Source organism: Podarcis melisellensis, assembly GCF_964234715.1.
Source record: "Podarcis melisellensis genome assembly, chromosome: 17".
NCBI classification, from domain to species: Eukaryota; Metazoa; Chordata; class Lepidosauria; order Squamata; family Lacertidae; genus Podarcis; species Podarcis melisellensis.
In genome coordinates this window covers 18,510,663-18,533,184 of record NC_138534.1, presented here as the reverse complement: position 1 = coordinate 18,533,184, position 22,522 = coordinate 18,510,663, and the positions used below count along the sequence as shown (strand labels likewise).

The following is a 22,522-nucleotide window of genomic DNA, read 5'->3' as shown; positions in this document are numbered from 1 at the left end:
TGCCAGTAAAAAGGGATGTGATTAAAAGCAAGGAGGCTGGGTATGCAGCAAGTGAGAAACCCTCTGTGTGGTTCCGATTGTCCACTGAAATAACATCCAAAATGTTCAGCGCTTACAGGAAGCCTGCTGGGATCGGCTGTGATAGAGTTCCCTTGGGGGAATGCCATAATGCAGATGGTCGCTGCAGGCTAGCTGTCACCGCCAGTTGGCTGATCAGCAGTTACAAGAAGCATGGCTAGCAAGCTTCCCTTGCCAGGGAACAATCAGGAGCACTTTACGGCTCCCAGTTGTTCCTTGGAAGCCAGCTCAGGTTACTACTCCCAGCAACAATAAGGCCACAAGTGCATACCCATCCAAATGGATGGCATAAAATACACAACGTAATGCTGCAACCAAATGCCACTGCATGTTTCTTACCACATGTTGCACACACCTGTGCAATTACAAGTCCTCCCCCATGTAATTCTCTATAAATTCACCTGCTCAACACAGACATAAGCAAACATGGCGGGGGCAATCAACTCATCGACAGCAAAACCTTAGACCCACTTCAACCACACACATTGAGCAAATAAACTTTAATATGCACAATGAAACACAGTATTCTACCACCTTAAACATAGTTTCCCCAAAGAATTCTGAGGGGTTTAACAATCTCTCTTCCCAGCGAACTCTGGGAATTGTGGCTCTGTGAGGGAAATAGGATTTCCTAAAAACTCTCAGCACCCTAAACATGCTACACTTACCAGGATTTTTTTGGGGAAGCCATGTTTTACACCTGGTATGTCAGAGCACAGGTAAGCCTGGCAGGACAGCTTATTCTATGGTGTTACCTCCTTCATGCATTAATTAGATAGAAGCACGTTAGCTATACAAGGCAGATTACCCCACATTATGTATTTGGGGGGGGGGTCTCATATTATGTCCTTTATTTTTTCCTGACCAAAGAGGCCTGCCCTGTCATTACCCAGAACGAAAGCAAACTACAGCTCCCAGCGCCTCTAGCCAACCACAATTCCCAAGCTATATAAGACAACGCAGCACCAAAAACAAGGAACCGAGACGCTTGGCAGAAACTCCCAGCCAGAATAAACCCAGTAGGGCGCATGCGCGCGGGGGGGGGCGCTACCTCAGGCAAGCTTAATCAGAAGCAACGTGCCTTAACCGCTCTCGGGGGACGGTTGCAAAAGCCACGCCCCGAAAGTGGGTGGGGCTTGCGTTTTTCTCTTCATTTAAATATAAGGAGGCGCCTTTGCGGAATGAGGGCGGGAGGAGCAGCAGCAAGCAAGAAAGAGAAGGGGCGGGGCTTCAGCAGCAGCGGCGCGTGGCCTCGCCCCGCCCCCTCCAACGGTTTCGCCTGTGAACGAGGCTTAGCCGGGAGCGTTGCGCGCCTTTTCTCCGGCGGCGTGGTGGGAGGCGGGAAAAGGCGGGATGCTCCCCTCGGCGGGTTACTTCAGGAGCCTCCCTTGCCCCTTCGACGCCCGCGGGTGCCGGCGGCCCCACTGCCAGTACAGACACGAGGCCCTTCGGCGCCGTCGCCGCCTTCAAGGGGAGCCCCCGCTCCCTCAGCCGCGACCGCTGAGCGGCTCTTCCGCGCAGGGTGAGGGAGGGGAGCAGGCGCTGCCGCGTGTGGACGGCGGGCCTTGAATGCGCGTTTTACTTCACGCCTCCGGGAACCGTGCGTTCCCGCCTTTTCCCCACAAAAGTTTCCCGGAACTGGAGCCTCTTCCCCACGAGCCGGATAAAATATCAAGGCTTTGTCATCCCAGCCTGCGCTTTTAAAAAGCGATATTCCTTGCTTTGTGTCTCCTCGTTCAGAGAAATGAGATTGAAAATAGGCCCTTTTTAATTACCGGCATCTGTGTTGTGCAGTGTCGGATTTACGTGTAAGCTAAACAAGCTATCTAGGACCCCCAAAAAAATTTAAAGGGAAAAAACAACAACTGGATGTACATTTCCAAAATATAAGATAAAAACCAAATAAAACTTACATACAGCAGCAGTATTTTGTGTTTGCTGGCCGCTCCCTAAAATATCACAGGTTTGCTCATTTCTGTATATAGGATGCCTACATTATGCATGTGCAAATGGCTTTAGATACTTATAGGTCCATAAATTACCATATAGCACATATTCAACACACAAAAAACAGTGACAATTTGTTGTTGATAAAGGACAGCTGGACATAAAAATTACAGGGCCTCATCAGACCTAAATCTGGCCCTGGTGTTGTGTTAATAGTCTTTTTACCTTTCTTCGGTAATTCTTATTTCTATGTTCCTGTGTTGCCATGGCATTATTTTTCAGGTGATTTGGGATATGGTTTCTTTAGGCACCCCTAAAATGCATTCACTTTGGCTCCTTCGCAGCCTGACCCCCTCCTCTGGCAACCTGCACAGAATTTTGCTTGATGGTTGCCATTAATTTGATTTAAATTTATTTTATAATGAATGTTTTTAGAATGTTGAACTATTTTTGATTGTTGTTAGCCGCCCTGAGCCCAGCTTCGGCTGGGGAGGGCGGGATATAAATAAAATTTATTATTTATTATTATTATTCGCAATGTCTTTGTTGAGTAATTCTTAGAGACAATGCACATGGTTTAGATGTGCTGGGTTTTTGTATCGTGTGTCGCTTTAAAGCAATAAAGTATTCCAATGCCCTTCAAAAATAGTTGATGACAGAACTAAGAGTTCGGGCTAAGTTCTGTAATTGTATTCTTTAATGCTCTGTTTACATATAATTGAAATATTAATGCATAACCTAAGGCTATGGCATTTATAAAACTCTGTTTTAATCAACAGGTCTTGATAAAAATATCCAAGAATTAGAAATGATCAACAAAGCAATTCAATCACTCAAGACTGAAGTTGAAGAACAGAAGAAACTATTTTGTTACGACTGGGTGCAAGATTTCAAAAATAATGTGATTCTTGCAACAAATCACAACAAAGGAAATAAATCTTTCTCTGATGAAGGTGATGACTGTAATAGTCCTGTAGAAGTAAAAAATAATGCCATTTCAATCTCAAAACAATCTAAAAGGTCCAGTAAATATAGTCTTGACCATAGCTGTCCAGCTACTGATCTTGAATATGACCCATTACTCAATTATACTGCAGATCTCGGGTCTTCTTTGAAGGAAGTAGATAAAAATGACACATGCCACTCTAAACATTTTAAAATCTCTCACTGTAGAGATTTACAAGCATCTATAAAAACTTTTCCAGGTGAAAATAGATTCAGATCCCCAAGGAAGAGATCAGTAAGTTCTTCACCAATAAAACTCCAGGAATCAGATGATGATATGCTTATAATAGATGCCCCACCAATGAATGTATCAAAGAAACCAAGAATAAGCAAGACCTATAAAAAGTGGAATAGGGAAGTAAATGAGATGAGTTTTGGAGCTAATTTAGAAACTGTTCAGAACTCTGGAACATCAGATATTTTAAAAAATTTAGAGGGAGAAAGATCAGAAGTCATCACTGTTGGCCTGCATAATGTTAATCAAAGTGATGGAAATAAAAGTAAAATAAAAAATTCAGCAGCAGAAAGTGCTTATTTAGCAGATGTCAAAGCGAGTGCTTTGAGTGTAGGAAGCAAACTTCGGACAAAATATTACCCTGCTACTAAAGGCAATAATGTATCTCCTCAGATGAAGTTTGAAATGAACAAAGAAATATTGAAGGAGGAGTCACTGAATGTTATTTCTGTTAAAGCATGCAATATGACTGAGGAGGTTAGTAATCATAAAACTTTGCTGAAAAACAAAACTCAGACTAACCTATATTCTAGAGGTAGTACAAAAGATAAAGTTACAGCCCTACAAGAAAGCTCTAAAAAAGATCCAGTACCTTTTGGAAAATGGAGTATTCAGCTTCATGGAAAAAGCAATGCATTGCCTGTTAAACGAAGCTGTGTTCCAGTTTTGAGTGAGGACACATTTGTTGAAAAAACTGGCGAAAATTGTACTGATAAAACTATAAAAAAGGATGCCAAAGAAAATGAGATAATAGTATTAGACTCTTCCGAAGAAGATGACGTTGAAGAGGATAATGAACTTTCTGAATCAGATGATACTATGGAAGAATGTCGGAGAATCTTCAATGAGTATGTTGAACATGAAGCACAAAAGGAAAGATTAGCAAAGCAGGTAATTTTGCTTTTCTCAGTTTATTCCTTCCTCCTTGTAAAGGCAGACACAAATTGTTTTCTATTTAATCTTTTTTCTGACCATTCACTTTTTTGGGGGTGTATCAATGCATATTCACTCGGTGAGGATCTGGAATTAACAGATGATAAAATTCCAGCTAATAGCTAGGGGGAAAAGTAGTACTTTTTTGTTAAACGAAGGTTTTTTTTTGTAATATTAAAGATTGCCTTTGGATTTCCATCCTCTGAAAGTCTTTTTTTAAGTTTCAGGAAGCCAGAGTTCATTACAGAACTGCAGTATCATGAAAACAAACCGTAATTTGTTGTAATTTTATAATTTATAAACAACAATCTTGATTGTTTTTGCAGTTTGTGTATGGCTATTTTCCTTTCTTTAAAAAAAGCAGGCCCTTGCAGTGGAAACAGACGTAGACTCAGATTTGAAGACAAGTATGCTTCCTGGACAGAAGAGAAGAATTGCACACACTGCAAAATTTGATGTGAGTTTCAATCTAGCAGTTTGGGGAAACATTTGCTAGTATTTCATTATGTAAACATGGATATAGGTTAATGGCAAATAAGTTGTGTTAACCTATTGAAGTTAACGGACCTAACTTAGTCATGTTAATTGATTTCAATGGGTCTACTGTGAGTAGGAGTATCATTAGATACAGCCGGTGGTGTGGGAAACAGTTCTTAATATCTTAAATGAGGTACTAACACTTTGTCTGTTAAAGCATGTTAAACCTGTCAGGCAGGTTGTAAGTTGCATTTTCATCTCTGCATTTTCCTCTCTTTACTTCGATTCCAAATGTTGACTTAATTTGTGTTTGTTTCATCAATAGATTGTAGATACAATTTGCATATCACCTTAAAGTTAAGAGCCACCAAACACTAAGATGCCAAGTGACAAAATATCAAATGATACATTGGAGAACAGGTCCAAATTGCTAATGGACAAACCGTTTTCTGATGCAAGGTGCTCTACTTTTAACAGAATGGTATTGATAGTAACTGAAATAGCGACAAAACTGTTTGACCATTTATCTTTATGAAGAGATGGAAATACTGCTTTACAGTCTTGGGGTGTAACTTTAGGGTAGTAAATACAGTATTGCACTTACTGAATTTAGAAATTGTTTATTCTTCAATACTCACCAGGTTAATACCACTAAAGAAATAATTGTGCCTTTAAAAGCACCTCTTCCACAACGGACCTGTCATTCCAGAATACTGCAAGCACAGCAACAAGCAACACAAATAACAACTGCTGTTAAAAGTGGTCAAGCTTTTGTTGCTGCAACTTGCGGCCCAAAGAGAACTGCGTCTGTAATACCAGCTACTCAGATTCAAAGCATGGGCCCCATAGGTATGACTAAGTAGTATATTACACTTTTGATATTTGTTGAGTTTCATACGAGGGTTTGTGTGAGTTAAAACAAGATCTCATAAAATTTAGCTTTAATTTGCTTCCCAGTCCCCCAGACCAAGAAACCAACAGCAGGGTGTGTAGAGAATGAGTAGTTGATTGTTCCTAGGTTTCTGATTCAGATCAGGTTTCATCAAAACAGCCAGTGTCCATGCATTTATAGCTTAGAATCTGTGAGAGACAAATGTGGTGTCTTCCAGATGTTTTGAACAATTCACATCAGCCCTAGCCATGAAGGGGAAAGGTAATAGAACACTGTTCCACGCTATTTGAAAACATGCCCACCTGTGTGTATAGACACTACAGATGGTATCTGTGACTTTAAATGAAGTGATTGCAAGAAAGTGTGCACAACTGGTAACCACTGTACAAAAGCACCCTGTGGAAAAATGACCCCAGTGCATTTCAAAGGCTACATTGTACACAGCCTGTATCACAGCCATTGCATCTTACAATACAGTGGTGCCCCGCAAGACGAACGCCTCGCAAGACGAAAAACCCGCTAGACGAAAGGGTTTTCCGTTTTGGAGGCGCTTTGCAAAACGAATTTCCCTATGGGGTTGCTTCGCAAGACGAAAAAAATCTTGCACCCCCCCCGCGGGTTTTTTTCGCTTTTTTCGCCCTTTTCTTAAGCCGCTAAGCCGCTTATCAGCTGTTCCGCTGATAAGCCGCTTAACAGCTGATCGCTGGAAGCCGCTTGACAGCTGTAGCGCTAATCCGCTAAGCTGTCAATGGGCTTGCTTCGCAAGACGAAAAAAACCGCTAGACGAAGAGAATCGCAGAACGGATTATTTTCGTCTTGCGAGGCACCACTGTACTTGTTTTCTCCAAAGCAGAACTGGATTGGTTTTTTCCCCTAGTGTCTCTGATAGAATTAGTGATGTGTGAGGGATGAGCTTCCGTTGCTCGGTCCCTGCTCCTGCCAACCTAGCAGTTCGACAGCACATCAAAATGCAAGTAGATAAATAGGTACTGCTCCGGCAGGACAGTAAACGGTGTTTCCGTGCGCTGCTCTGGTTCACCAGAAGCGGTTTAGTCATGCTGGCCACATGACCCGGAAGCTGTACGCCAGCTCCCTCGGCCAATAAAGTGAGATGAACGCCACAATCCCAGAGTCGGCCATGACTGGACCTAATGGTCAGGGGTCCCTTTACCTTTTTTAAGGGATGGTGTTTGGGATTTTTGCTTTATGTACCAGTAATTGCTGTTATTTGTAAAATAAATGCCGGTACACATATTCAGCAAGCTGTTGGAAGGCTAGTATTATCAACCAGCAGCATGGAAACCTTCAGCGAACTCAGGTGATCACATGACAAGTTGTATTGTCTGTCATACCTGTGGCAAGGAATGGTCACCACACAAAAGCTGTTCACCCCATGTGACTGCCTTAATGGTCACTCTGGCATTTACTGTAATCTTTCAGCTTCCAGATGAAGTTTAAGAAGATAGTTTGGCTATGTGAAGTGCATTTACAAATGAAGCTTCAATCTACACAATATTTGTCTATTTCAGTTTGTTTAAATGTGTTTGAAGTTCAGCCTGTTGGAACAAGCACTGGCCAAGTGAATGTACTACTTCCTGGAAATGCATTAACATCAGTGCCATGTAGACTTCCCAATTATCCTGTAAAAAAAAATACTCCCATGCCAGTTAAGGTATTTCATATTTTCCTTTGTGTTAAAATAGAGTAAAAGGCTTCTGGGTTTATAGTCAAATTTATTAAGAAGTTATTGGGGGACATATGCGGGGGGGGGGGGGCGGAGTTTGGATTTGATATCTCGCCTTTCACTCCCTTTTTAAGGAGTCTCAAAGCGGCTAACATTCTCCTTTTCCCTTCCTCCCCCACAACAAACACTGTGAGGTGACTGGGGCTGAGAGACTTCAAAGAAGTGTGACTGGCCCAAGGTCACCGGTCTTAACCACTACACCACACTAGTGCCATACAAATCTAATTTGAAATGGAGATGTCCTAATAGTATTTTTTTAATTTAAAAATCAATGCAGTAAAGCAGAGGTGGTTTGTAGGTTGAAGGTGACCAATAGAGCCTTCCCATCCAGTCTACAGCTCCTTCTCTTCACTGCAATGTGTTGTTTAGACTTTGACATAAACCTATGCCTAATTCTAGTATGAACATTTTTGGTATGTAGGTTGTTTATCTGTGTAGGGATAATCCTCCATTCCTGTGTGCTGTGACCCAATAGTAAACAGTGCTTATTTTGATTTCATTCAAATTTGAGCCAGGTCAATGGGTGTGTGGGTGGGTGTATGTCCATGTCCATGTTTGCATGTGTGTGAGAGTAGGCCAGGACTCATTTTTGGCCCTGCTGACCTTGATGGGCTGGCAAAAAGGGAATGCAGCCAATGGGATTTAAAGTGTGCACAAACCACCACAATACAGTATATTTAGAGAGATAGTTTGCTGTTGAAAAATATTCTGACTTTGCCATACTCTTGCAATTTTGGGGATAGGATTTGAGGGAGAAGAGTTTGTAGCTATATAATAAGGTATTTGTTCAGAAGTCTTTTCAGTGATTTAGAATCCTTTTCTTTTACCCAAAACAATACTTTTCAATAAGTTTAGGAATTTTATTTCAGTTCATGCACGTAGTAAGTTAAATATAAGTTAACATTTCAGGCATCAAGTCGGAGAAGGCCTCCTGTGATTGCTGAGCTGGGATCCAAAGTACCACATGACACAAGGCAACGATATGTCAATTTTTTTTTGGAAGAATTCTTGAAAGTTTGTGCAACAGTCAATGAAGCTTTTGACAAGGTCTGCAGTAGTTTTAAAAAACATTGTAATTTATTTTTTATGACAGTTATATGAATTGTGGATATGTGAAATAAGTGCTGAGTGCTTTCTTGCAAACATAACATGCAGTGTGATCCTGTGTGTGTGTATACTCAAGAGTAAATGCCATTTATTTTGATTGGACTTTTGCTCCTAATGAAGCCTGCAGTGTACTGCAGTTTTAGGCTGCAATCCTAAACCTATTTACTGGGGTGAAAGTTCCTTTGACCATAATGGGACTTGTTTCTAGGTGAACATACAGACGTTTGCAGTGTTAACTGGTACCATATTGGGCTGAATATAAGCCTCACTTTTTTCCCAAATTCAAACCGTGAAAAATTAAAAAGTGCGACTTATATTTGTGACTTGACGATATGCAGCCAGGAGCGTGGGCCAAACAGCGCCCGCCCAGCGCATATTCCTCCATCCTCTCCCCCAAGGCCAGGGAGGAAGGGGAAAGGCCGCCAGCAACGCAGCTCCATTCCTTGCTACTCCCAGTATGCAGCCAAGAGCAGTGAGGAATGGAGTGGCTTATATTTGTGTATTCCCCCCCTCCAATTTTATTTTATTTTTGTAATAATTTTTATTAAATTTTCAAGAAACATTCCACCAAAATTTAACATCCACTTCTCTTCAAATACATCTTTTAGACTTCCCTCAGCATGTCTGACAATTCTCCGTATTATCACTTTTGCTCACATTTCCTAATTTTATATTGCACTTTAACATTCTTAATCTTATCATTTTTTTAAACAATATTTCTATCAGTTATTTTCACAGAGCTTCTTGGAAACAAACAAACAAACGTTAGCTGTTCATCACATACATTTTTTATATACCCTGTAAATTTATTCCAGTCCTCGGTGAATCTTTGGTCTCGTCGGTTTCTAATCCTGCCTGTTAATTTGTCCATTTCTGCGTATTCCATCAATTTCATCCTCCATTCTTCTCTCGTAGGCATTTCTTCCTGTTTCCACTTCTGAGCCAACAAAATTCTAGCTGCTGTTACTGCATACAAAAATAACTTCTCATCCTTCTTTCTAATTTCCGTACCTAATATTCCCAATAGGAATGTTTACGGTTTTTTAACAAATGTATATTTTAACATTTTCTTTAACTCATTATAAATCATTTCCCAAAAACTTTTCACCTTTTTACATTCCCACCACATATGGTAAAATGTTCCTTCCTTTTCATGACATTTCCAACATTTATTACTAACCTTATACATCTTACCCAACTTTACTGGTGTTACATACCATCTGTATATCATTTTCATAACATTTTCTTTTATCGTAGTACAGGCAGTAAATTTCATTCCTTCCTTCCACAGTTTTATCCAATCATCAAATTGAATATTATATCCAAAATCTTTGGCCCACTTAATCATTACTGTTTTAACCTCTTCGTCTTTTGTATTTCTTCTTCTTCTTTTTTTCTTTTTTCTCTCCAATTTTAAAGGTGTGGCTTATTTATTGAGTGTGGCTTATATTTGGGCCAATATGGTATATTAATAAGCTCTTTGAAAATTGCAAATGACTGAAGGTTTAATCTGGTAATAATTCCTTTGATTACAGATGCTTCCACTCTTTTCTATTAACCTATTGGTCTGCTGGGCAAATTTAGAAGATCTTCTTTTTATGGCCAGAAGTGATGGGGACTTTCTATATTCATTATGGATTTGTCCTAAAAAGTAAAAGTTCATTCTTAATATTTAATTACTTTACTAAATGTATCTGTCACCCATCAATATTCCTATTTCCAAACAGTATTTGAAAAATAAACATTCCTTAGTAATAAAAAGGCTAAGAATAGAACACTCATTATATATTATTAAATTGTTACTGCATATTTAACAAAAGAAACCTAAATTGGAGATACCAGGAAATCAACTAACACAATCTTCTTGAATGAAAATAATTGATTTCAATAAAGAATCTGATTTAAAATAAATTCTGAATTTAAATTGAAGGCGGATATGGTGATTGTACTTATCTCTGAATCTGTTGTGAGACCATCACAATTAAACACTTAATGCGGTGCAAAACTATAGGACTATTTACAGTACATCACTAGTGGAGTGTTGAACTTGTTTCTCAAACTGCATGCAAGCACGCATCAGTGCCACACAGAAAGCCACTGATGAAAACCAGAATACCTTTAAAAGCTGTTTGTGATGGAGAGAATGAAAACATTAAATTGGTGCAACTGAAATGGATCTCTTGAGTTGTGACCACTGAACTTTAAATGCCACTTTCTCTATATATATCAGGGGGAAAGGCAGGATATAAATAATATATTATTATATATTTATTTATATCCTGCCTTTTCCCCTAATAGGACTTAAAGTCGCTTACGTATAAAAACAGAACCACTAAAAAGGACATCTGAAGGCATCCCTGTTTAGGGAAGTTGTTAATGTTTGATGTTTTATCGTGTTTTTAATACTCTGTTGGGAGCAGCTCAGAGTGGCTGAGGCAACCCAGTCAGAAGGGCAGCATATTATTATTATTATTATTATTATTATTATTATTATTATTATTTGTTTGGATGCTCTTCCCCATTACATACTCTGTTCTATCGCAGGGGACGGAGTGCAGGATAGATGTGCAATTTACAGTATGTATCATACACACTTTTCTTTTTAATGTAGGCATTGAAAGAAGAAAAAGCAATATATGACCGTTGTGGTAGTAAAAATATATACTTGAGCATAGCTGTGAACAAGCTCAAAAAATTGAGGGATCATAGCAGTGTGTCAGCAAATGGTAAGTTCCAATGATGTGGGAAGAGAAAACTGGTGGTTACAATGGACCAATTTTATTTCTCTTCAAAGTACATTTAAATTACGTACATACAATGTTTGTTTGTAGAAATAAGTTCACATTAACAATGTGAGACATCTGTGCTTTTATTTTGTATAGGCCAGCCCTCAGACAATAAATGCACTACTTCAACTGGCTTTAGAAAAGAAGAAAAAAATGGTAAAATAAAACTATTACTGTCTTTTGAATAATTTGCACAAAGTATTAAAATTCTTTCACAACTGAAGTACTTATAATATAAAAAGCTACTTTTTCTAGTTCTAATACTCTTTGATTACTTGCTTATAATGAAAATGAAAAGTAATGGAAAAAATTCAGTGCTTTCAAAATGTTCTTGTTTTTATTATATATTTTTGTTTTTTGTATTTTTATGCTGTGAACAGTGTTGAGATCTTTGAATGAAAGGTTGTATATAAATTTAATAAATGCTATGACAAAAGGCATATATTTAGGATGAATTTGTAAAGTTTCACAGCATATATAAACTTAACCAAAGAAAAACTAGCTGCTACTGACTACCTATAAGTTAAATCTGAAAATAATTCTGACAGTTATAATGTCTGAATGACAGCTCTTCAGAGTTTTTTAACTGTTTTGTTGGGGTCATTAAGATTTTACAGGAATTACTCTCTATAAACTTCTAAAAGAATATGCTTTGACTGATGAACAGTTGAAGGAAAATGGCTTCCCTGAACCAAATCCTGAGAAACCTGGCAGTGCTGTACTATGCAGTGTCGCCATAAAAGCTGCTTTATCTGACTGTGAGTAAGTGAGAATGGCATGAAAAATCGAAAACCATCAGAAAAATCTTCCTATATTGTTCAAAAAATGCCTTCCAACATTAGATTTCATCCACAATGTGCTACAATAAAATGCTTATAAAATAAAATACAATAAAATGTGTATCTGAAGAAGTGTGCATGCACACGAAAGCTCATACCAAGAACTAACTTAGTTGGTCTTTAAGGTGCTACTGGAAGGAATTTTTTTGTTTTGACTATGGCAGACCAACACGGCTACCTATCTGTAACATGCTTGTAAGTGTCACTCATTGCCAGTACTGTGAATCAAGTCATCCTGGTTAGTAAAGCTTGAAGAATAACTATATATTTTTCTGCTCCTGAACTATCAATTTAACAACTTAATTAATATTGTTTGGATGATTATCCATCTGTTCCATGCATAATTGGAATATATCTGAATTACTCTTACCAAAGTTTTACTATTTTGATCTGTAATTACACAAGTATTAGCAATTCTGCTGCCTGATAATGTGAATGAGAACCAAATCTAATAGATTTCTTGCAGTTGTCTCTGATGATTAAAATGGTTTCTGGGGGTAAGTGCAGATGAGCATCTTGCAGGTCTCAATTCTGGCTTACTACTGGATTGTGTTACTGGTTACAGCTTCCAGAAGAATTTGTTGTCGATGCGGAGAAATATATACTGTAACTTCATCAGGAAGGCATGTTCGGAAAGAAGAATGCAGCTACCATTCTGGCAGGGTATTAAGGCACAAAGGTAAGAATAAACTCCTGTCTCTCCAGACATAGACTGGACATGCCGGTGAGTTTGAGACTACTAAGGTAATGTCCACTGAAGCAGGGCCAGCAAGTTAAATTTTGATTAACAATGGATTAAAAACAGTTTTGCTTGCATTTTTCCTTATTAAGCCGCCAATCACTTACCATTAGATACAGACTTTGCACTAATTTGTGGTGTAATGTTCTTAAGCAAGGAGCAAACATTGAGTCTGTGTTCTTCTCACCACTTCCTGTCACACATGGTTTTTCATGCTTGTTTCAATATATAACAATACAGAGAACTGTGACTTAGTATTTTAGTAGCCAGTATCTTAAACTGTAATTGATTTTAATATTATGCTTAATAAACCAACATCACAACACAGTGCCCCATTTCAGATCTAACAAAACTGATGCTGTGATGGTGATTAAATTAAACCAAAGTTGGCATCTGAGGGAGGAACATCCAGGTCTGATGCTTGTTCCAACTTTCCTAAATGGTGGTTTAGCATGCCAGGACTGTCACCACCCCCAAAAGAGCCCATGTAGGTAGTGTACTTAAAACTAATAAATTATATTCAGCTATTTATGCTTGACTTTGAACAGTACCTCACCTCCATTTTCCTGCTCTTTTTAGTAAAATACATGATGGGTGATAAGGTTGTTGTTTCATATTCTCAGTATAGCTACAATCTTGAGAGAAACTGACACACATTTGTAATAAAACTATAATTTCTTTGGATAGTTAGAAATCCAATTCAGTATCCCTTTCTTCAGTGCATGTATATTTGATCCTCGGAATTCAACTTGGTTTTGTTAAACTGATATTTTTTTTAAGCAGAGCTGCTCCCATAGTGTTCTGGTTTGCGTATTCAAAATAAATTATGGTTTAATGTGAATGAAAAGTGTATTGGTGAATGCTGCTAAAATTATGGGCGCTTCACACATCCCTCAGTATTACTGCTGCCAGGAAACAGACTGTTGTGTTGTCAAAACCTGGGGTTGTAGTTTCTTTCTCCAAACAAACTATGATTCAAAACCAAAGTATGGTATGTTTCCTGACAGCAGTGAAGGGATTTTTTTTTCTTCGATTTCAGCAGTGTGCATCAACTTGTTTGTTCACATTAAACCATTGTTTATTTTAATTATTTGATTGTGATGTGTGAACCAAGTCAGGGTAAGAAGATAACTGATAGTTCACAGTACAGTCGATCAAAATTTTAATTTTTAGGATAAGAATTGATTTGAAATTACTCATCTGCTTCCTATTACTTACCCTGTAACAGTTCCGGGTGGTTTGGAAACACGTTACAGTTGTTGCGAAGGAGTGGTAGGATCTCCTGGATGCCAGGTTGCAAAGGTGAGAGTACTCTCCAGTTGCTGTGCTCAAACTTTTCACAACAAACCAACAACACCAGAACAGGCTTATGAATATAAACAACAACTTTACTAGAATGAGTATAAAACCTCATGAACCAACAAGACAATGAACAAACTAAAGTGAATAACCAAGCCTGGAGATACTCATAAACATAAAATGTGGCAGTGTCTCTCTCGTTGCTATACTGGTTATGTATGCAATAAGAATGTCTTAACACAGCTGGAACAAATACAGTGGTACCTCGGGTTAAGTACTTAATTCGTTCCGAGGGTCCGTTCTTAACCTGAAACTGTTCTTAACCTGTAGCACCATTTAGCTAATGGGTCCTGTTGCTGCCGCGCCACCGGAGCACAATTTCTGTTCTTATCCTGAACAGAGTCTGTAACCTGAAGTGTATGTAACCTGAAGCGTAAGTAACCCGAGGTTACCACTAGCCATTCACTGGAAGCACAAAGCCACAAACGTGGGAGCAGTTGCCAGAAAGCCTTCTTCAAGAAGCCGTTAGCTGGAAGTGCAAAGCCAAATGATCAATTGAAGCCAAGTAGATGAGACCTGTTCTCTGGATATTATCCAGGTTTCGTAGCAAGCTTCATCAGTCCATAATGCTAATCACTCAACACGGTTCAATAACTGTTCCTGTGAGTACCTTTTGTCTTGAGTGAACCATGTGTTAAGACATTCTTATCGCATACATAACCAGTATAGCAACGAGAGAGACGCTGCCACATTTTATGTTTTTGAGTATCTCCAGGCTTGGTTATGCACTTTGCACTTTAGTTTGTTCATTGTCTTGTTGGTTTATGAGGTTTTATACTCATTCTAGTAAAATTATTCTTTATATTCATAAGCCAGTTCTGGTGTTGGTTTGTTGTTTAATTATTGTTATAACACCTGATATTTTTTGTGTATACTCAAACTTTTCACAGCACACATATTTCTCAGCATTTTGTTTTAGCTTTTACTTGCAGCAATCTGCCTATAGCCACTGATTGGCTGTCTACATAGAGAGGGATTGACAGGGGTCAAGCATGAAAGACAAAGTGTTTTAAAATTTCTTGAATTCCAGAAGCAGCTATTCTGTTAGTCTTGTTATCTTAGCAGAACTAGAGCAAAATAGGTGACCAAGTTTCCTTCAAGAACCTCTAACTCTCCTCTTTTGTGTAGAGCAGGGTGGTCCAATGTGCAGCACATGGAGCCCTTGATGTCTTTTTTGTGTGGTCCTTGGCAGCATTTGACACATACACCCTGCGATGCAGCCCTCCCACTGCTTTCCCAAAGCTGTGTAAGCAAGGCTCTGGGCTTTGGGAAGGAGGCTTTGACAGGGTCCTAGAGTTGTCCTACCTGCTTCCCGAAGCACAATTAGTGCTTTCCCAGCTTTGGGAAGGAGATGGGTGTCAAATGTCGGCCTTGCTTACCGCCCTGCAGTATGCCACTTGCATGTTCCATATCAAAGTACTCTGGCGGCCCACTTGGTATGAAAAGTTGGGCTGCCTGGGTGTAGTGTGTGCTCTGAATTTTTTCTTGGCCCTAGAAGCAGTTTCCTGAACTGAATATTGGTGTAAGTGTAGTCTTTGGCAGAAAGACAAAAATGTATGCATTTCTGAAGTTCTTAAAAGGTAGATGAGAATAGGGGTAGATTTTTAATTTGTTTTTGGGAATTCTGTTCTCATGATAGTATAATATGCTAGAAAACAAGATGGAACTGGTTCTAAAAAAGTGTTGGGGTTCAAGCCGGTCCTCATTTCCTTAAATTTAAATTTGAGAGAGAAAAGCAGATAAGTAATAAATTAGTGTTGAACATGCTAAGGGACACTTTCTGGGACTTGGTCCTGCTATTAAAACAATCTGTATCTTGATGGACCAGTGGCCGATGCTGTAATAGTTTTGCTTTCTGTCTTAAGGTTTAGATTGTGGTCTTCTATTTAATTTTTTTGCCTCCCTCATCTTGGTTACTGTGTGGGGAAAATGAACATTTGAAATGCATGAAGAAGTAGCATTTAAAATTTAAAAGACAGATAATGAACGCTGAGGATTTCAACTTCATATTCTTTGACATCAACCAATAATCAAGTGCCTGACAAAATAGTCTATAAACTTCCAAAAGATACTTAGTAAATTTCTAAGGTGAATTTCCAGAAAAGGGAAGTTGGAAATGCAATGGTAACTTAATTAAAAGTTACTGAAAATATGTCACTTCTCAGACTAATTTGAATATTCCTTGGTGCTTTGTAGCTCCATGTTCATGATGGCAGAAAAGAAAATATAGATGGCTTTGTGAAGACTTTCATCAAACCACCTCCACTTGATGGAAATCATGGTGTATTTGCGTTAGATTGTGAAATGGTATGCTAAGTTAGGATCCTTAAAAAAAATGCAATTTAAAGTGCAATTGTGTTTTCTTAGCAGTATGACTTAAGGACAGATGTTATTTGTCAGGACAGGACAGGCTGACATGAGAAGGAAAAACTGCCTCATAAAATGCACCTGCTTTTGTTGCTCTCCTGAATTGTGATTGGGAACTATTTTCATGGTTTTTATTCTGATTGTATCTAACCCTGGTGTTGCTACATGATGAAGCATGGGTCAAAAACTTTTTAAATATTTTGAAATTAAATAAAATATGTAATCCTGGCAATATACTTCTCTGGGGGTTGGATATTAGTGGCTTTTTGTTTTTGTTCATTCCTTCTCTAGGTATAGAAAGTACAGGATGTATAGGAAAGAGTATAGGATATATAGGATTGTTTAGCAAAAACAAGTACACATTTTTACATGCAGCTACCTATGTATTTTTCTTTCAGTGTAAGAAATTACTTATAAAACTTGACGTAGAACTTCCATTGTAAATTAACAGTATGATCTTTTGGGTAATCAAGTAGCTTACTAAGAGGTAACTGATGAATTGAAAACATATTTTATCATAATAGCTGACAGGAATTTCTCGAAATGCCCGAGAGAAAAATGTTACTTTAATATTTTAAAGTTTCTAGTATATACCTACGCCATGCACTGCCATGATTTTCAATGTAAAAAATATGTTTACAAAGTAGCAAAGATGTGTTCACCTATCTCCACCATTTCAAAATTAGATTAGTTTTCATTTCAGTTTATTCAGAACATAATCAGGAACTAAACTTAATTATGGAAAATTCTCTTTAACACATTTCTCTTCTAGTGTTACACAACACGTGGATTGGAACTCTCTAGAGTGACAGTAGTTGATCCTTCACTTCACGTCATCTATGACACGTTTGTTAAGCCTGATAATGAAATAATAGATTTTAATAATAGGTATGTGTCTTATTCAAACACCAAAACATCAAGTGTTTGAAGATAAGTAACTGTGTTTACACTCAACAGAAAACCAGAAATCCTGAGAATAGGTCAGACTCTGCATGAGCTACATGTGAGGGCAATAGGGTTCCTTTGCATTTGCTTCACTCCTCCCTTTGTGTGAGCAACTGAACAAGCCAGGTTTTAGTGCTTTATCATGTGAACCCAGGTATAATTAATTGTTTCTAATCAACCCAAGATATTAAGCATACCTTAAAGCGTAACTTCCTAAGTGTAATGGCAAATGGCTTCAAATCAAGCTAGGTTATGAAGCTGTGTTTGGCTTAATATCTTCAGTTGTTTTGAATCCACAAATTATGATTCTAATCTTCACGTGTAACTGATAAGCTATTATTTAAGTGCTGAAACCCAACTTTGATCAGCTGCGTGCATAAAAGGGAGAAGAAGGAGGCTGTCCTTGTGCATAACTTGGCTCATTAAGACAGGATTTTTGATTAGCATTGCATGTGAATGCTGTCAGTGATGTATAACCCATGGGGTACTTGTATAGCGTCACTGCTTTTTGCTGTAGTATTTCTATAAGAAATGCATCAGGGCTCTGGAGTTAAGTTACTTATTATTATTTTTTAATTGAATTTTATAAGTAATAATTAAGTGTAGGTAAAATATGTGCAAAATACCAGCAGAGAATAGGATTCAGACAAATAATAGATAATGTTATTACTTTGTCATGGTCTGATTCCTTCCCCAAATCTTTCATTCCAAGAGGAAAATCAAAAGTCTTCAGTTGTATCAGTTGTGGGATAAGTGAATCTGGTATTTCTAAAATATTCTTGTCTCCCTATTGTTTTACTTCCTTGACACTCTGATTTGCGTTAGGTTTTCTGGAGTGACGGCAGAAGACATGAAGAGTACTGTAACATCAATTCGGGACGTGCAGGCAATATTGTTAAACTTGTTTAGTGCAGACACAATTTTAATTGGACATAGTTTAGAGAGTGATTTGTTTGCTCTTAAGGTAAATTATACAGGATGATAATATATTTAAAATGATTTGAAATGTTTTACTTAAAACCTGTTCAGGTTTAACTTCTGTGTACTGTCTAATACTGCACACAGAAGTGCCCTGCTGGATTTATACCATCTAGCGCAGCATTCTGTTTCCCACAGTGCTTAACCCACTGCCTCTGGGAAGCCCAGAGACAGAACATGAGGACAATAACTCTCTTTTGCGGGTCCAGGTTCACTGGTGTGGTGTGGGTGAGGGATAGATCTAACATGAATTGCAATAAAACAGGATAGGAGTATTGGAATTTAAAGAAGCCATAACTTTTTTGATTACAGATTTCAGCAGGTTTTGGCACTAGGTGTATATCCTGAAATGGACCAATTGTTGTCCCCCAGCAACTGATATTCATAAGCACACTGCCTCTAGTCTTAGAGGTGACATGCAGGCATATAGTCATCATGAATGATAGCCATTGATGGGTGCCTGCATACTTGATGAATTTGACTAATTTTTTAAATTAAGCAAAGCTAGTCATCATCACAGTATATTGTTGCAGCAAATTCCATAGTTTAACTATGCTCTGAGAAAGAACTATGGTAAACATGTTACAGAGAATGGGAGGATGGGTTGTATAGCTTGCTAGCCAGGAAAGAGTCTAGGATGTGTAGTATGAGGCCTTTTATAACCTTCCCCCAAATCTAGTTAAAATGCCATGTTGGGCCAAAATCCAAACCCTTGTGAGAGTCCCTTGCCCTCTCACCCTCAGAATGGTCAGGGCTTCCCAGCCATTGGATGCTATGCTACTGGAGAGACATGGGAATAGTGCCACAAGGTAGCTGCAGCCTTTTCACCACTTCCCAATGGCATTGCTGTGGCTCAGAGGCCCCTATGTGAAAAAGTTAATGTGATACGGTTTTTGTTGTTGTTGCTTAGTCATTTAGTCGTATCCAACTCTTTGTGACCCCATGGACCAGAGCACGCCAGGCACTCCTGTCTTTCCACTGCCTCCCGCAGTTTGGTCAAACTCATGCTGGTAGCTTCGAGAATACTGTCTAACCATCTCGTCCTCTGTCATCCCGTTCTCCTTATGCCCTCAATCTTTCCCAACATCAGGGTCTTAAAGCTTTAACTGAAGCGATAGCGTGTTTTTTAATCACAAGAATATTTTAGGTGGCAAGACACAATCCAGTTTGAAGTGTCACTGAATCATCCAGCTTTGTTTCTTTTCCAGCTGTTTCATAATAAGATTGTGGATACATCCGTAGTTTTTCCTCATCGTTTAGGCCTGCCTCATAAAAGAGCACTTAGAAATCTAATGGCTGATTATCTCCAAAGAATTATTCAAGATAATGGTAAGACCTGACGAAAATGACAATGTATTTTACAGTTAATGGAGAAGAACCAAGAAGCAAGCAATACCTATGTTGTCACTCAGACTTTCCAGTTTGATCCAGGTTTCCCAAAATAAGGATTGGATTGGTCATGTGCCTTGTTTGATCACTGGAAGCTGAGTGTGTGAACTGACTGCATTGAAAATAACTGTCTCTGAGGTGATATTGAATGACATGAAATTCTCCCTGTGATGTCAGGTCTCTGGTGTCTATTCACACATGTTAATCATATCTCAATTGCTTATTTTAAGTTATGAGCATGTGTATCTAAGAATCAGCTGTAAGTTCACAAGAATTAAATAGCATGGGCTGTGTATTAGAAGAGATTCACAAGCTGTCCTTTTCCTTAATTCAAGAAACTAGTGGCATGTGCCTTCCCCTGGTATCATTAAAACTAATCACACAGATACTACACATTTAAAACTTGGCCAGAGGCATGCTGTAGCAGAGGGTAAGTTAGCTGGTTTCCTTGGTGATTTTAAGATCTTAAATGTAAATTAAGACTACAGATGTATGGGATTACACATAAACTTCTTGTAGGATTCGTAAGTTGAGCTAGAAAGTGGAAGAATGGACAGAGAATATGTACTATTAGAACAAATATCACTCAGAAGACAGCTTTCAATCTTCTCATCATTTTCAAGAGCTACACTGCTAAAATTGCAATAGTATTAGTGGTTTCATGTCTAGCTTGTATAAATCTTTGCTCACCTGCAGCACTGTCATGATATTAAAGCATCTTCACCCGTTCTAAATAGATGGTGAGTTATTCACCTATACATAATGCATATTGTCTTTTTAAGTCTCGTGGGGTTCCAGTTACAGAAAAATAAGGCATATAATCACACATGTACTTTACAGTTGCTCCATTACGATGTAATGCTGGAGTCATCAGGAGTTCAAAAGCCTTTCTTCAGGATTCAGAGCTGGAGTGGGGAACTTGTGGCCCTCCAGATGCTGTTGTACTGCAACTCTCTTTAGCTCAGTCAGCATGATGAATGATGGGAGTGAGTCCCACAACATTGGGAGGGCCAAAGGCTATCTGTACCTTCTGAGTTGCCCCTTTTGGAGCCCTAGAAAAGATATTCAAAGCCTATCTAGCGCTTGTTTTACAGGCTATGCTATTTTTCAGTATTAGGCCTTGAAGTGTATTTTGCTGCACAAACAAATTCTTATGAACTGACAAGCTCCAATCACACATGAAGTTCTAAATAGTGAATGATCTGCTGTTATGGAACACGTATGTTCGGGCATAGCCTTGCATACAAATGCTTATTTTAAAAAATCCAAAAGTGATGTAGCATTAAAATGTGTACTACCTGTTTCTTGCATCTGTAAACTTTCCTCTGCTTTTCCTTACAAAACTAATACTTTGGAGTGAAAGGTGTCTGATTGCTTCAAGTGCCAGCAGTATCAGCTGCCAGTTGGCAGCTTTTGATCTAGTTGAGCATAGGTCCTATTCTGTGACAGATCTAGATCATATTGTAGTGTGACTGAAATCTGAAACCTTGAAACCTATTCAAGTTTCTTCTGTAACACTGTGACATTTTTTCTATACTATTATCCACCCTCAATACAGTTAGGCTGTGTACACATTTGAAATAATAATTTTATTATTTATACCCCACCCATCTGGCTGCACATTCTTTCCCTCAAAGAATTATGGGCACTGTACTCTACCCCTCCCAGAATTACAGCTCCAAGGAGCAAACTATAGTGCCCAGAATTCTTATGAGGGAAAGAATGTGCTTTGAGGAGATAGTGTACAGACTGCCTTAGCGATCCATTATCTTCAAGATAATTTTCAAACTTGCTCTTTTAATGGGTAATTTTGGAAGCGCAAATACCGTATTTTTTGCTCTATAAGACTCACTTTTTCCCTCCTAAAAAGTAAGGGGAAATGTGTGTGCGTCTTATGGAGCGAATGCAGGCTGCGCAGCTATCCCAGAAGCCAGAACAGGCTGCGCAGCGATCCCTCTTGTTCTGGCTTCTGAGATTCAGAATATTTTTTCCCCTTGTTTTCCTCCTCCAAAAACTAGGTGCGACTTATGGTCTGGTGTGTCTTATAGAGCGAAAAATACGGTACTTGAGTTTATTACTACAACCATTAATGTTAAATATTCAGTGCCAACTTTCTAATCTTTTAAATAGTATGCATATTCATGAATGTTATTTTTTTCTAGTTGGTGGTCATGACTGTAGTGAAGATGCAACTGCCTGTATGGAACTTATGCTTTGGAAAGTAAAAGAGGATACTAAAGGCAGAAGATATTAATGCTTTGCAACAACAGCCTTTCTTCATCATTGCCTAGTGAAAGAGTTTTCTGCCCCTGTTATTGTCCTAATTCAAAGTACTGTGATAAGTATATGCACTAGTTAGTTTTGCTGGAAGTTTGGGTTAATGTTATTCAGGATTATGATATTTTTGTTCAATATAATATTAGAGTTGATTATGGGAGCTTTGCGCTAGTCAGAATTGTTAATGTAAACAGCGAACATTTCCCAGTTTTTGCAGTTTGGAATGAACACTGTACTTATTTTCTTTTTATGAAGAATCCTGTACTTACTTTCCCTTTATGAAACTTCTGTGTGTCCTAAGGAAAAAATGTTTTTTTCTGGCTGTCATTGTCTGCTGAAATAAAAACTCAAAAAAGCTGATATAAATAAAACAAATGTTAAACATTATGCAGTCCATTCATTTGGTTAGCAGATCTCTCTAGCAG

General features: G+C 38.4%; 1 protein-coding gene across 3 annotated transcripts; it reads left to right on the top strand.

Moving 5' to 3' along the window:
* Window positions 1-1,273: 1,273 nt before the first annotated feature.
* LOC309359779 (RNA exonuclease 1 homolog) lies at window positions 1,274-22,484 on the top strand. Of its 3 annotated transcripts, none has more exons than XM_081893876.1 (16): window positions 1,274-1,600; window positions 2,805-4,156; window positions 4,563-4,655; window positions 5,317-5,524; window positions 7,097-7,239; window positions 8,221-8,358; window positions 11,030-11,144; window positions 11,301-11,360; window positions 11,813-11,962; window positions 12,609-12,722; window positions 14,011-14,084; window positions 16,338-16,448; window positions 17,281-17,396; window positions 18,279-18,417; window positions 19,640-19,760; window positions 21,983-22,484. In XM_081893876.1, exons 1-16 carry the CDS (start codon window positions 1,432-1,434, stop codon window positions 22,072-22,074), a joined length of 3,195 nt encoding a protein of 1,064 aa, XP_081750002.1. In that variant the 5' UTR covers window positions 1,274-1,431; the 3' UTR covers window positions 22,075-22,484. The 3 variants fall into 3 exon arrangements, with proteins under 3 accessions (XP_081750002.1, XP_081750001.1, XP_081750003.1); XM_081893875.1 differs by having other exon boundaries at window positions 4,560-4,655; XM_081893877.1 differs by lacking the exon at window positions 11,813-11,962 and having other exon boundaries at window positions 4,560-4,655.
* Window positions 22,485-22,522: the final 38 nt, after the last annotated feature.

Coding starts and splice junctions, on each gene's coding strand:
- LOC309359779 (XM_081893875.1), top strand. CDS start 1,432: ATGCTCCCCTCGGCGGGTTACTTCAGGAGCCTCCCTTGCCCCTTCGAC. Junction 4,157..4,559: donor AGGAAAGATTAGCAAAGCAG/GTAATTTTGCTT, acceptor CTTTAAAAAAAG/CAGGCCCTTGCAGTGGAAAC. Junction 5,525..7,096: donor TCAAAGCATGGGCCCCATAG/GTATGACTAAGT, acceptor TGTCTATTTCAG/TTTGTTTAAATGTGTTTGAA.